The sequence below is a fragment of the Hemiscyllium ocellatum genome, chromosome 6 (genome assembly GCF_020745735.1).
Source record: "Hemiscyllium ocellatum isolate sHemOce1 chromosome 6, sHemOce1.pat.X.cur, whole genome shotgun sequence".
In the NCBI taxonomy this organism is placed as follows: Eukaryota; Metazoa; Chordata; class Chondrichthyes; order Orectolobiformes; family Hemiscylliidae; genus Hemiscyllium; species Hemiscyllium ocellatum.
In genome coordinates, this window is record NC_083406.1 from 123,838,912 (window position 1) to 123,853,816 (window position 14,905).

At 49.9% G+C, this 14,905-nt stretch overlaps 1 protein-coding gene across 1 annotated transcript in view; it reads right to left on the reverse strand.

Moving 5' to 3' along the window:
- The window catches only part of trpc2b (transient receptor potential cation channel subfamily C member 2b), a 47,029-nt gene extending 32,998 nt beyond the window's left edge, over positions 1–14,031 (reverse strand). Inside the window, exons 1-3 of the mRNA XM_060826932.1 lie at positions 14,017–14,031; positions 6,281–6,982; positions 4,131–4,331 (exon numbers count right to left, since the gene is read on the reverse strand). Of these exons, the coding sequence (XP_060682915.1) occupies positions 4,131–4,331; positions 6,281–6,982; positions 14,017–14,031 (918 nt within the window). The remainder of the gene's footprint in view (positions 1–4,130; positions 4,332–6,280; positions 6,983–14,016) is intronic.
- Positions 14,032–14,905: the final 874 nt, after the last annotated feature.

Genomic DNA, 14,905 nt, shown 5'->3' on the forward strand with positions numbered 1-14,905 from the left:
CAGAATCTGGTTTCCAGCATCTGCAGTCATTGTTTTTACCTGTGGAACCAATCTGAAGCCCATCGATCCTACACTATTCTATTTCATCCATATGTTTATCCAATGACCATTTAAATGCCTGTAAAGTTGTTGCGTCTACTACTGTTGCAGGCAGGGAGTTCCACGCCCGTACTACTGAGTAGAGAAACTACCTCTGACATCTGTCCTGTATGTGTCATTCCTCAATTTAAAGCTAGGGCCTCTCGTGCTCGCCCTCACCATCCGAGGAAAAAGGCTCTCCCTGTCCACCCTATCTAACCCTCTGATTATCTTGTATGTCTCAATTAAGTCACCTCTCAACCTTCTTCTCTCCAACAAAAACAGCCTCAAGTCCCTCAGCCTTTCCTCGTAAGACCTTCCCGTCGTACCAGGCAACCTCCTGGTAAATCTCCTCTGCACCCTTTCCAAAGCTTCCACATCCTCCCTATAATGCGGTGACCAGAACTATACACAATACTCCCGGTGCGGCCGCACCAGTGTCTTGTCCAGCTGCAGTATGAGTTCTGCTCTTGACAGTGCTGAGCTGAAAATGTGTTGCTGGTTAAAGCACAGCAGGTTAGGCAGCATCCAAGGAACAGGAAATGCGACGTTTCGGGCCAGAGCCCTTCATCAGGAATCAGCTCTGGCCCGAAACGTCGAATTTCCTGTTCCTTGGATGCTGCCTGACCTGCTGTGCTTTAACCAGCAACACATTTTCAGCTCTGATCTCCAGCATCTGCAGACCTCACTTTTTACCCTTGACAGTGCTGATCCAACCACTCCACCACCAACTCAGATACCCACCAAACTCCACATAAAAATGTTTTTCCTCACATCCCCTCTAATCCTCTTGCCACTTCACTTGAATTCATGACCACTGATATTTGAACTCTGCCAAGTGAAACAGGTTTCTCCTGTTTACACAATGTTTACCATTTCAGGTTTTGTATACCTCAATCACGTCACCCCTCTGCCTCCTCTGTTCCAAGGAAAACAACCCCAATCTCTTCACGTAGTTACAATTCTCCAGCCCTGGCAACATTCGGGTAATTCTTCTCTGCACTTTCTCCAGAGCAATTACATCCTTCCTGTAATGTGACCAAAACTGCATACAATACTCCAGTTCTTTACAACCTTAGCTCTCTGCACTACTAACTTTAGCGACCTGTGCACTTGCACACCGAGACCTCACTTCATCTCCCTCTCACTGTATTCCCTTTTACTGTTTGACCTTCCTAAATGCATTACCTCACGCTTATCAGAGTGAGCTCTAACTGCAATTTTCCTGTCCACTCCACCAATCCATCTGTATCAGTTTGGAGCTTATAGCTATCCTCTCACTATCCACTGCACAGCCAATTATTGAGTTGTCTGCAAATTTCACAATTGTTTAAATTCAATTTGTTAATGTATAAAACAAACAGCAGAGGTCCCAACACTGAGCCCTGCGGAACACCACTCAAAACTGCTTTCCATTGGCAAGAGCAGATATCGACCATTACCCTTTGTTTCCTGTTACTAAGCCAACTTTGGATTAAATTCAACATATCACCCTGTACCCCATGGAATTTTACTTTTCTTAACCAGTCTGCCATGTGGAACCTTGTGAAATGCCTTCTCACTTTCTCCTTGCTACAATCCATGTAGACAACATCCACTGCACTACCCTCATCGATCCTTTTTGTCACTTCCTCAAAGAATTCAATCAAATTTGTCAGGCACTGCCTTCCCTTATCAAAGGCACACTGACCATTCCTGATTGGTCCATAGCTTTTTAATTTTATCTGTTCTCTCGGGACTGGAGGGTTTGAGCTACAGGGAGGGGCTGAACAGGCTGGGTCTGTTTTCCCTGGAGCGTCGGAGGCTGAGGTGTGACCTTATAGAGGTTTACAAAATCATGAGAGGCATGGATAGGATAAATAGACAAAGTCTTTTCCCTGGGGTCAGGGAGTCCAGAACTAGAGGACATAGGTTTAGGGTGAGAGGGGAAAGATATAAAAGAGACCTGAGGGGCAACTTTTTCACACAGAGGGTGGTACGTGTATGGAATGAGCTGCCAGAGGAAGTGGTGGAGGCTGGTACAATTGCAACATTTAAGAGGCATTTGGATGGGTATGTGAATAGGAAGGGTTTGGAGGGATATGGGCCGGTTGCGGCAGGTGGGATTAGATTGGGTTGGGATATCTGGTCAGCATGGACGGGTTGGACCGAAGGGTCTGTTACCGTGCTGTGCTTCTCTGTGAATCTTTGATTGTATCAACGTACCCACCAACAAAGTGAGAGGAATCAGCCTATAGTTGTTTGGCATTTCCTTTGAAACAACAGAACCACATTTACATTCCTCCAGTATTTTCCCTTATATCTGCCACTCGCAATCTTATAGACCTCCATCAGGTCCCCTCTCAACCCTCTTTGCTCCCGGAATAACAACTGCAGCTTATCCAATCCTCCCTAACAGCTCCAACCACATCTTCTGCACCAACTCTCATCCAATCACATCCCCCCTATAATGTACTGACCAGAACTGCGCACAGTACCTGGACTGTCGCCTGGGCAGTGTTTTAGACAAATCCAGCATAAACTCCTTTCATCATGAGACAGCCCTTCTGAAATATTGCAGGTGTTAGGTCTAATAAACCTCAAAACTATGCCAAGGCATTTATAAATGGGAGTCTGGAATCCCTACAGTGTGGAAACAGGCCATTCGGCCCATTGAGTCCACACCAAATCTCCAAAGAGCATCCCACACCGACTCACCCCCTATCCCTGTAGCCCTGCATTCCCAAGGCTAGCCCACCTGGTCTGCACATCCCTGGACACTCTGGGCAATTTCCCACAGCCAGTCTGCCCTGACCTGCACAGGTTTGGACTGTGGGAGGAAACCCACACAGACACGGGGAGAATGTACACACTCCACACAGACACCGGGAGAGTGTACACACTCCACGCAGACACAGGGAGAGTGTACACACTCCACACAGACACGGGGAGAATGTACACACTCCACACTGACATGGGGAGAGCATACACACTCCACACAGACACTGGGAGAATGTGTACACACCACACAGACACGGGGAGAGTGTACACACACCACACAGACAGTCGCCCGACGGTCCCTCGTGCTGTGAGGTGACCGTGCTGAGCACTGAGCTGCCCCAATCCTTCCTTCCACTAAGTGACTGACTCTGTGCCCAGTTGTCCAGGTGCAGGGACCTGGCCATCCATGTACATGAATTAAAGGACATTAAGCTGCAAGTAGGGCACCTCCTCAGGAAGCTAGTGTGAGTTTGAAAAGATGTGGAGTGCAGTGGGTTTCTTTGTAATTGTACAGGGTATTGGTGGGACCATAACTGGGAACTGTGTGTGAGGATAGGCTGGCTCGAGATGGGCTGAAATGAGGCTGGTTCCAAGGGATTATCTAATGATGATAAACTGAGATGAGGAGATGATCCCATGGTACAAATAAAATAGTGAAGGGGCTGGACAGGGTCGATACTGAGAGGCTGTCCTTCCTGATGGGATATCTGGAACATTGGGAATAGTTTCAGGATAAGGGGCTGAGCAGTTTGGATTGAGATGGGATGAAATGTTGTGAGTCTTTGGAAATCTCCACCAGAGGGCAGCAGAGGCTCAGCCGGTGAGCACTGTCAAAGCTAATGTTGGGGTGTTCCAGGGGGAGGGGGTGTTTACCTAGACATACCCAGGGGGTGTACCCGGGGGGGGGTTACCCAGGGGGTTTACCCAGGGGTTTCCCAGGAGGTTTACTCAGGGGTGTACCCAGGGGTGGGAGGGTTTATGCAGGGGGTGTACCCAGGGGTGTACCCGGGGAGGGTTTACCCAGTGGGTGTACCTGGGGGGGTGTACCCAGGAGGTGTACCTGGGGCGATTACCCAGGGGGTGTACCCAGGGGATTTACCCAGGGGGTGTACCCAGGGGTGTACCCGGGGAGGGTTTACCCGGTGGGTTTACCCAGGGGGTGTACCCAGGGGGTGTACCCAGGGGGTTTACCCAGGGGGTGTACCCAGGGGGTTTACCCAGGGGTGTACCCAGGGAATTCCGGGAGACTGGGAAAACAGGGAAGGGTGTATCTGAGCTACAGTAACACTCACTCTCTTCTGGTTATAGTTGACAGCGAGGCGCAGCCTGCCCAGGTTGGGAATCCCTTCTTCGAAGGCCTGGTTATCTCCATCTTCTACGGTCTCCTCCCCACAGTCATTGAGCACAGCATTCACTTCACTCTGATTCCGGCACATTCCGAGCAATTCCACAGCCATGTCCTCACAGAGTTCCTCCAGGCTCAGGTATTCCGGCTGGAAAAGAGGGAGATTATTTGAGATTATTTGTTCATGAGAAGTGCCTGTCTCTTTGTAAGGCCAGCAATTGTTCCTCTTCGTGATCTGCGCCTGGGGTTGAGGTCTGTCTATGTTCGAGAGTAATTAATCACTCACCCACATTGCTGTGGGTCTGGAGTCACATGTAGGCCAGACCAGGTAGGAATAGCAGATTTCCTTCCCTAAAGGACAGTAGTGAAGCTGATAGGGATTTCTTGACAATCAGTAACAGCTTCATGGTCAGTGTTAAAATCATAATTCCAGATTTTCATTGAATTCAAATTTCTCCATGAACATGACCATGACTCCCTCAGCACTGACCCCCCGACAGTGTGGCACTCCCTCAGCACTGACCCTCCGAGAGTGCGGCACTCCCTCAGCACTGACCCTCTGACAGTGTGGCACTCCCTCAGCACTGACCCTCTGACAGTGCGGCACACCCTCAGCACTGATCCTCCGAGAGTGCGGCACTCCCTCAGCACTGACCCTCTGACAGTGTGGCACTCCCTCAGCACTGACCCTCTGACAGTGCGGCACACCCTCAGCACTGACCCTCCGACAGTGCGGCACTCCCTCAGCACTGACCCTCCGACAGTGCGGCACTCCCTCAGCACTGACCCTCCGACAGTGCGGCGCTCCCTCAGCACTGACCCCCCGACAGTGCGGCACTCCCTCAGCACTGACCCTCCGACAGTGCGGCACTCCCTCAGCACTGACCCTCCGACAGTGCGGCACTCCCTCAGCACTGACCCTCCGACAGTGCGGCACTCCCTCAGCACTGACCCTCCGACAGTGCGGCACTCCCTCAGCACTGACCCCCCGACAGTGACCATGAAGATGACCTGGGTCTCTGGTCTAGGGTTATCCAGATAGGACTTTACCTCCACTGAGAGACACTGAAACACCAAGGATTTAATGATGAGGTGGAGATGACATCGGAATGATAATAGTGAGGGGGACATTCAGAGATTTCAATGATTGAAAAATATCAGGAGTTCCATCTCAACTGAGAGAATCTGTCACTCATTGCAGCCACATATAAACTGGTGACAAATCCCCATTCCCTGTCTCCCTCCGTGTTCCTGGGAAATAATCTCCTCAAATGAGAATCTCACCTTGGTTTGCAAACCCCGAGGTGGTCTCAGCCCCTTCCTCTCCTGAATCACCACAATTATAGGGCCCACCCCGAGTGTTGTATCACTCACCATAAACCCCGCCTTCCACAGTCCCACGCTCAGAATGTCTCATCACCCCTTCCTTTAAGAGGTTCCTCAGACTGACGTCTTCATCCACGCGTTTGTTCACCTGACCCAATATCTCAGGAAGTGAATTATGGTCAAATTATGGTTCATAATAAATTATCTTTCATTCCAGTGAAGGTACCTCACTGTCGGAGGGTCAGTGCTGAGGGAGTGCCGCACTGTCGGAGGGTCAGTGCTGAGGGAGCGCCGCACTGTCGGAGGGTCAGTGCTGAGGGAGTGCCGCACTGTCGGAGGGTCAGTGCTGAGGGAGTGCCGCACTGTCGGAGGGTCAGTGCTGAGGGAGCGCCGCACTGTCGGAGGGTCAGTGCTGAGGGAGTGCCGCACTGTCGGAGGGTCAGTGCTGAGGGAGCGCCGCACTGTCGGAGGGTCAGTGCTGAGGGAGTGCCGCACTGTCGGAGTGTCAGTGCTGAGGGAGTGCCGCACTGTCGGAGGGTCAGTGCTCAGGGAGTGGGCACTGTCGGAGGGTCAGTGCTGAGGGTGTGCCGCGCTGTCAGAGTTAAAGTTGTTCTCCAAAGCCCCACAGTTGCTGAAGGCAGCAATACCGACCTCCACTTCCCCACCACCGCACCCCCCCCCTCCCCCCACCTCAATTTGAGTCACCCAGAAACATGTCACTGTCTGGTCTACCCTGTCAAGCTCAGTTGGATCGAGTGTGGAGTCACCAACCTTAAACTCAGGCTCCTTCTTAGATAGCTGCTTGAGTTCCCTGCTCAGCTTGAAGGCACTCAACATGGCGTCTTCACTGGCAATGGACAGGTATGGTCTGCTGGCCAGCCCCTTGTAGGTGTTAATGCGAGACAGCGAGAACTTGAGCATATCATACTGCCGGGCGTTGAGACACTCTGGGCAGGAGCAGGAGATCTTGTGGGGGTTAGGAATGATGTGGCCCTTCTTCATCAACAGATCCACAATCTCAAAAAGGTTCTTCTGGCAAGCCAGGGTCAACGGTGTGACCCCTGGCGCAAACCGTGAGCTGTCGATGGAGTGGTCGAACATGGCCAGGGAGAAGGACATGATGTCCACCTTGTTGTGACTGACTCCTTTCTGCTGGTCCAGCCGCTCCAGCAGGAGTTTGACCACGTTGATGAGGTTCATGTCCACAGCCACCAGCAGGGCCTCATGGATTTGCCGGAAGTCGAACTTGACCAGTCGCAGGAGGTTGACGATAATTTCCTCGTTGCCCATGCGGATGGCCAGATTGAGAGCCTCTCTCCAGGATCGGTCTTCCGAGTCATCGAGCTGCCTCAGGAGCCCGTCACTCGTCTGCAGTAACTTGTAGAGTTTGGCCAAGTTCCCATCATAGATGGCTCCAATCAGACTGGGTGGGAATTTCATCTTCTTCCCCGCAATCTCCTTCCAGTTGTCCTCCTGAAAACAGAGCATGGGGCAGGAGGGGGGGGTCAGAGGACACAACTTCAAGAGAGTCAAACACTACACCACCCAACAACTTCCACCCCCACCCCTGTCAGCTATCATCACCGAAGGGTTAAAGACCCTTTCCCTCTCTCACTGGCTTGGATTTCCTCTCTGTTTGTGGGCAGTGTAGAATGAATGATTCCTGGAGCGGGTTTAACTGTGGGAGCTTAAGGAGGAGAAATTGGGATTTGACTATTGGGTTGATGAACACAGAAGGACAGGATTAGGATCAGGAGCAGAACCTTTATCAAGCCCCAGGGACATGAGGGATGGGGGATGGGGGGTGCAGGGGAGCATAGGTAAATATAATTATTGAGTAAAATGAGCATCAGCAAATGTTCAGTTAGCATGTGCAGAACTCCCATCATTCCCTAGTCAGGCACCTCCCAGTGTACTAACCCTGATCCAGTACCTGTGTGCTAACACACACCATTATACATCAAACTCACACTATTATTCCTTCATTGACCAAGGACATCATGGACTGAATCAACATTTATTACCCATCCCTAGTTGCTCCTTGAGAAGGTGGGGGTGAGCTGCCTTCTTGAATCGCTGCAGTCCATGTGCTGTAGGTAGACCCACAATGCCCTTAGGGAGGGAATTGCAGGATTCTGACCCAGTGATGTTGGAGGAATGGTGATATATTTCCAAGTCAGGATGGGGAGTGGCTTGTAGGGGAACTTACAGGGGGTGGTGTTCCCATGTATCTACTGCCCCTGTCCTTCTAGATGGAAGTGGTCATGTTTGGAAGGAGCTGCCTGAGGGTCTTTGGTGAGTTTCTGCAGTGAATCTTGTAGATGGTACACACTGCTGCTACTGAGTGTGGGTGGGGGAGGGAGTGGGTGTTTGTGGATGAGCTGCCAATCCAGCGGGGGCTGCTTTGTCCTGGATGGTGTCAAGCTTCTGGAGTGTTGTTGGAGCTGCCCCCATCCAGGGCAAATGGGGAGTATTCTATCCTTGATGTGTGCCTTGTAGATGGTGGACAGGCTTTGGGGAGTCAGGAGGGAAGTTACACATTGCAGGATACCCAGCCTCTGACCTGCTCTTGTAGCTGTTGTAGGCAAAAGTGAGGACTGCAGAGGCTGGAAACCAGAGTTTAGATCAGAGTGGTGCTGGAAAAACACAGCAGGTCAGGCAGCATCCGAGGAGCAGGAAAATCAATGTTTCGGGCAAAAGCCTTCCTGAAGAAGGGTCCCTGCCGAAACTTGGGTTTTCCTGCTCCTCGGATGCTGCCTGACCTGCTGTGCTTTTCCAGCACCACCCTAATCTAAACTCTTGTAGCTCCTGTGTTCATTGGCGAGTCCAGTTGAGTTTCTGGTTAATGATAACCACCAGGGTATTGATAATGCAGGATTGAGTGATGGGAACACCACTGAATGTGAAGGGGTAGTGGTTAGATTGTCTGTTATTGCTGATGTTCATTGCCTGGCATTGGTGTGGTGTGAATGTAATTTGCCACTTGTCAGCCCAAGCCTGGATATTGTCCAGATCTTTTTGCATTTGAACATTGACCTGTTTCAGTCCCTGAGGAGTGATGAATGGTGCTGAACATAGTGTAATCATCGGTGACCATCCCCACTCCTGACCTTATGATGGAGGGAAGGTCATTGATGAAGCAGCTGAAGATGGTTGGGCCCAGGTCACTATCCTGAGGAACTCCTGCAGAGATGTCCTGGAGCTGAGATGACTGACCTCCAACAACCACAACCATCTTTCTATGTGTCAGGTATGACTCTAACCAGCGGAGAGTTTGCCCCCTGATACCCACTGATTCCAGTTTTGCCAGGACTCCTTGATGCCACACTCTGTCAATACAGCCTTGATGTCATGGGCAACTAGGGACAGACAATAAAATACTGGCCAGACAGCAAGGCCCAATCCTAAGAGTGAATAAAAAAAGAGGAGAACAATTCCAAAATCTGTCCAATCCCCTTTTATGACAAACTCTCCAGCCCAGGCAGCACCCTGATAACTCTCCCTCTGCCCCCTCCCTAGTGTTATCACATCACTTCTATAATGTGGATTCCAGAACTGCCCACAATACTCTCACTGTAACCTGACTGATGTTTTACCCTGTTCCAACATCATATCCCGGCTCTTCAACTCTGTGTCTCGGATACTAAAACCAACTAGACCATATACCTTCTCAACCCTTGTATCAACCTTCAGGGACCAGGGTACATACACACCACAGTCCCTCTGAATCTCTGTGCTCCCCAGGGTCCTCCCATTCATTGTGTATTCCCCTGCCTTGTTTACCCTGTCCAAGGGCAGCTCCTCACATTTAAGACATGTATAAAAAATTAGTGGGAAGGAAAAATTCCACCTGATGTTGCCCGGTCCCAAAAAGATCAGGAATCTGGGATTCTTCTCTATTCTTCATCCGGGCTCTCCTTAGAGTTCACCCCCTTGACCAGGATTTGCAGGGTCTGTGTTGGGACCATAGCTGTTCACATTATACAGTAACAGTCTGGATGGAGGAACTGAGGGCACTGCTGCTCAGTTTACAGATGACACAAGGATAGGTGGAGGGACGGATAGTGGGGAGGAAGTGGGGAGGCTACAGAAGGGCTTGGACAGGCCGGGAGAGTGGGAAAGGAAGTGGCAGATGGAATACAATGTGGGAAAGGGAGGGGTTACGCCCTTTGGTAGGAAGAATAGAGGCACAGACTATTTTCTAAACACTGAAAGGCTTCAGAAATCAGAAGCACAAAGGGACTTGGGAGTCCCAGTTCCGGATTCTCTGAAGGTGAACATGCAGGTTTAGGTGGCAGCTCGGAGGGCAGATGCAATGTAAGCATTCATTTCAAGAGGGATGGAATACAGGAGCAGAGCTGTACTGCTGAGGCTGGATAAGGCTCTGGTCAGACCACATTCAGAACCTTGTGAACAGTTTTGGGCCCCGTATCTAGGGAAGGATGGGCTGGTCTTGGAGGGGGTCCAGAGGAGGTTTACAAGAATGATCCCAGGGATGAAGGGATTGTCATGTGAGGAACGGGTGAGGACCCTGGGTCTGTACTCAATGGAGTTTAGAAGGATGAGGGGGAATCTGATTGAAACTTCCAGAATACTGCGAGGCCTGGATAGAGAGGACGTGGAAAAGATGTTTCCATCAGGAGGAGAGAGTAGGACCCAAGGGCCCAGCCTCAGGGTGAAGGGATGACCCTTTGTAACTGAGATGAGGAGGGGTTTCTTCAGCCAGAGGGTGGGGAATCTGTGGGACTCATTACCACAGGGGGCTGTGGGGGTCAAGTCACTGAGTGTGTTTAAGACAGAGATCCAAAAAAAACAAAGAAAATGTACAGCCCAGGAACAGGCCCTTCGGCCCTCCAAGCCTGAGCCGATCCAAATGTACTGTCTACACCTATTGTCCAATTCCTAAACATCTGTATCCTCCTGCTCCCCACCGACTCACGCATCTGTCCAGACGCATCTTAAATGAATCTACCATGCCTGCCTCTACCATCTCTGCTGGCAACGCGTTCCAGACGCCCACCACCCTCTGTGTGAAGTGCTTGCCACATGTATCCCCCTTAAACTTTCCACCTCTCACCTTGAAAGCAAGAGGTTATTGAATCCCTCACCCTGGGAAAAAGCTTATTTCTATCCACCCTGTCTATACCCTTCATGATTTTGTAAACCTCAATCAGGTCCCCCCTCAATCTCCTTTTTTTCTAATGAAAATAAACCTAACCTACACAACCTCTCTTCATCGCTAGCACCTTCCATACCAGGCAACATCCTCGTAAACCTTCTCCGCACCCTCTTCAAAGGTTCCACATCCTTTTGGTAATGTGGCGCCCAGAAGGGCTTATGCTCGAAACGTCGAATTCTCTATTCCTGAGATGCTGCCTGGCCTGCTGTGCTTTGACCAGCAACACATTTGCAGCTCTAAATGCGGCTGAACCAGCGTTGTGTACAATTTTAACATGACCTGCCAGCTCATATACTCGATCCCCCGTCTGTTGAAGGCAGCATACTACATGCCTTCCTGACCACTCGATCCACCTGTGCAGCCACCTTCAGGGAACAATGGGCCTGAACTCCCAGATCTCTCTGCTCATTAACTTTTCCCAAGGCTCTTCAGTTCATTGTATATTTCGCTCTAGAATTAGACTTCCCAAAATGCATCACCTCACATTCACCTGGATTGAACTCCATCTGCCACTTCTCTGCCCAACTCTCCAGTCTATCTATATCCTCCTGTATTCTCTGACAGTCCCCTATGCTTTCTGCTACTCCACTGATCTTCGTGTCATCTGCAAACTTACTGATCAGACCAACAGTGCCCTCTTCCAGATCATTTATGTATATTACAAATAACAGAGGCCCCAGCACTGATTCCTGTGGGACACCTGCAAATGTGTTGCTGGTCAAAGCACAGCAGGTTAGGCAGCATCTCAGGAATATGCTGCCTAACCTGCTGTGCTTTGACCAGCAACACATTTGCAGCTGTGATCTCCAGCATCTGCAGACCTCATTTTTTACTCCTGTGGGACACCACTGGGCACCTTTCTCCATTTTGAGAAACTCCCTTCAACTACTACTCTCTGTCTCCTGTTGCTCAACCAGTTCTTTATCCACCTAGCTAGAACATCCTGCACACCATGTGACTTCACTTTCTCCATTAGTCTACCATGGGGAACCTTATCAAATGCCTTACTAAAGTCCATGTCTATGACATCAACAGCCCTTCCTTCATCTATCAACTTGGTCACTTCCTCAAAGAACTCTATTAAGTTGGTAAGGCATGATCTCCCCCGCACAAAACCATGTTGCCTATCACTGATAAGCCCATTCTTTTCTAAATATAAATAGATCCTATCCCTCAGTACCTTCTCCAGCAACTTCCCCACCACCGATGTCAGGCTCACTGGTTTGTAGTTACCCGAAATATCCCTACTACCCTTCTTGTACAGGGGGTTAACATGAGCAACCCTCCAGTCCTCTGGCACCTCACCTGTATTTAAGGATATCACAAAAATATCTGTCAGGACCCCAGCTATTTTCTCTCTCGCCTCCCTCAGCAACCTGGGAGAGATCGCATCCGGTCCTGGGGATTTGTCCACCTTAATAACCTCTAGCCTAGCCAACACATCTTCCCTACTTATGTCAACATGATCCAGGCTAATCAAACTTCTATCTCTAACCTCACCATCCATCATGTCCCTCTCCTCAGTGAACACTGATGCAAAGTAATCATTCAGAATCTCACCCATTCTCTCAGGTTCAGCGCACAGCCTTCCTTCATTATCCTTTAGTGGACCAATCCTTTCTCTAGTTACCCTCTTGCTTCTTATATAAGAATAAAATGCTTTGGGATTCTCCTTAATTCTGCTCACTAAAGCTGTTCATGACCCCTTTTAGCCCACTTCATTCCTCATTTCAGACTTGTCCTACTCTCCCGATATTCCTCTAGTTATGTAGGTTCCTGATTGGTTGGGATCAGGGGTTACATGTCGGCCATGATTGACTGCTGGAGCAGACTCGATGGGCTGAATGGCCTAATTTCTGCTTCAGTATCGAATGGTCTTACACAGCTCCGTGTCATATTCTGTTTGATAATTGCTCCCATGAGGTGCTTTATGAATGCAGCTTGCTGTTGTTTTTCAGCCTTCCCACAGGGTATGGCAGGGACCGGGAGAGTTTAGAACCCTTGATACTCAGCAGGCAGTGGGAACCAGCACTTCCTGTTCTGTACAGAGCCCAGCCCCTCTCCCTGGGGACACTGTCAGTGTGGGAGCCAGGGATTTGGGAGGGAGGGGGCAGTGCATTTAGAGATAAGTCGTTGAATGAAAGCTGGGTACAATAAGAGGCAGTCTGTAATCAGGGAGTGGCCACAGGAAGCTTGTGTTGCTCTGAAATCTGAATCATTAAATCCCTACCATGTGGAAACAGGCCCTTCGGCCCAACAAGTCCACACTGACCCTTCGGAGAATAACCCACCCAGACCCATTCCCCATTACTTCACAGTTACCCCTGACTAATGCACCTCGCCTACACATCCCTGAACACTGTGTGCAAATTAGCATGGCCAATTCACCCATTCACCTAACCTGCACAGGTTTGGACTATGGGAAGGGCCCACACAGCCGCGGGGAGAATGTGCAAACTCCACACAGATAGTCGCCCGAGGCTGGAATTGAACCTGGGACCCTGGCGCTGTGAGGCAGCAGTGCTAACCACTGAGCCATTGGACCACCCTAAATGGAAGAGCAGGGAATGTAGTGATGCAGGCGGAAGGGTGTAGTTATCCAGAGGATGTAGTTGGTGTGAATTTGGATAGAAATTTGTCTCTGTGTTGATAACCAATTTACTGACCCACTGAGTGGAAAGGCTTGGGTGTTTACTGACAGTGCCAGGAGTTAGCAGAGGGACAGGGGGTGACCGCATTGTACCCCAGTGCAGCAGCTATTACCAGGAGAGTCCTGTATCCCCCACTCTGTGTTAGATATCACATTAACTCAAAATAAAACATGGTTCCCCTCACATTTCTCGCACTGTACTTTCAGGCCATTCAGCACCCCGTCAATTCCCTGCTGGCCTTTTGAAAGAGCTATCTGGGATTCCCACTGCCCTGTTCCATAACCCCAAAAACTTCTCAACCTCTTTTCCCAGTTCCCTTTTGGAAAGTTCCTGTTGAATCTGCTCCCAGTTGCCCCTCAGGCAGCATGCTCTAGCTGTGGGATAACCAATCAGCTCGCCCCCACAACCACCCAATCCAACCCAACCCCTGATTCCCCTCAATCTGTCTTCCTCTGGTACCTGCCCCTCCTGCCCCTGGGAACACTAACTCCTGGATTACTTCATGGTGACCCCTTCCACATCTGCGTTAAACTCCCTTTGCTCTGTTCTGAGGAGATTAATCTCAGCATCTCTAAACTCTGCTTTAAGAAGCTGATCAATGACATTGATAATTATTAAATAATTAAATAACAATTAATTTTGGCCGAAGCTGCCCGTTCTGAATTGCTCTTACTCACCGTTAGATGCTCCATGGTTGAAGCTGTTTCGTTCTGGTGTCTCTTCCAGTCAGTTTAATCCCGTCCGATACTGCACCTCTGGGTGACACTGACTACCCCGTCTCTCACACACACACAGACACAGACACACACACAGACACAAACAGTGTCTCCTGTGTGGTCCCTGGTCAGAAAACCAGGGGCTGAGTGTCCATGCTGATGTGTTAGTTGTCTCTGTCTCCCTCACCCACTGCTCTGATGCCTGTGTTACATCGTCAGCGTCATCTCTGGGAGTTGTCCCCTGCCCGACGGCTGCTGCTGGAACCTGTTGTCACATTAACTACCCAGAGACCTCCCTCTTGCTCTGTAATTGGTGTTTGTACCTGCCCCATTCCCCACAGGGCAGATTAATCCAACCTTGGAAAATTCCAGAAGGATTCAGTAACTAGAAGTGAACCACTCATTAAAATCAGCACAAGAGTGTTCACAATTAAATGCAAAAGTGTTTTTCTGAGGCCTGTTTCTGACAGCTCCACTCAATCACTCACCAACTCCCAACTGTCCCCTCCTTCCTCTGTCTCCTCTCTCTGTCCCTCTTCCTGTCTTCTTTACCTCTCTTTCTCTCTCTCTCTCTCTCTCTCTCTCTCTCTGGTGTACACCTCTAGCTGTATAATTATCTGAGCTCATTGCTCACTCTACACCTTTGTCATCCAAGATCAAGATTTTTCTGTTTTTCTCTCTCTTGTTTTCCTCTCTTTCTCTCAATATGTCTCACGTCTTCTTCCTTCCTTCCTTCCTCTCTCTCTCTCTCTGCCTCTCTCTCTCTCTCTCTCTCTCTCTCTCACTTTGGTACCTTGCTCTGTGATTGCTTTTCACTCTCCTAGTCTGACCTCGGTGACAGGGAGTGATG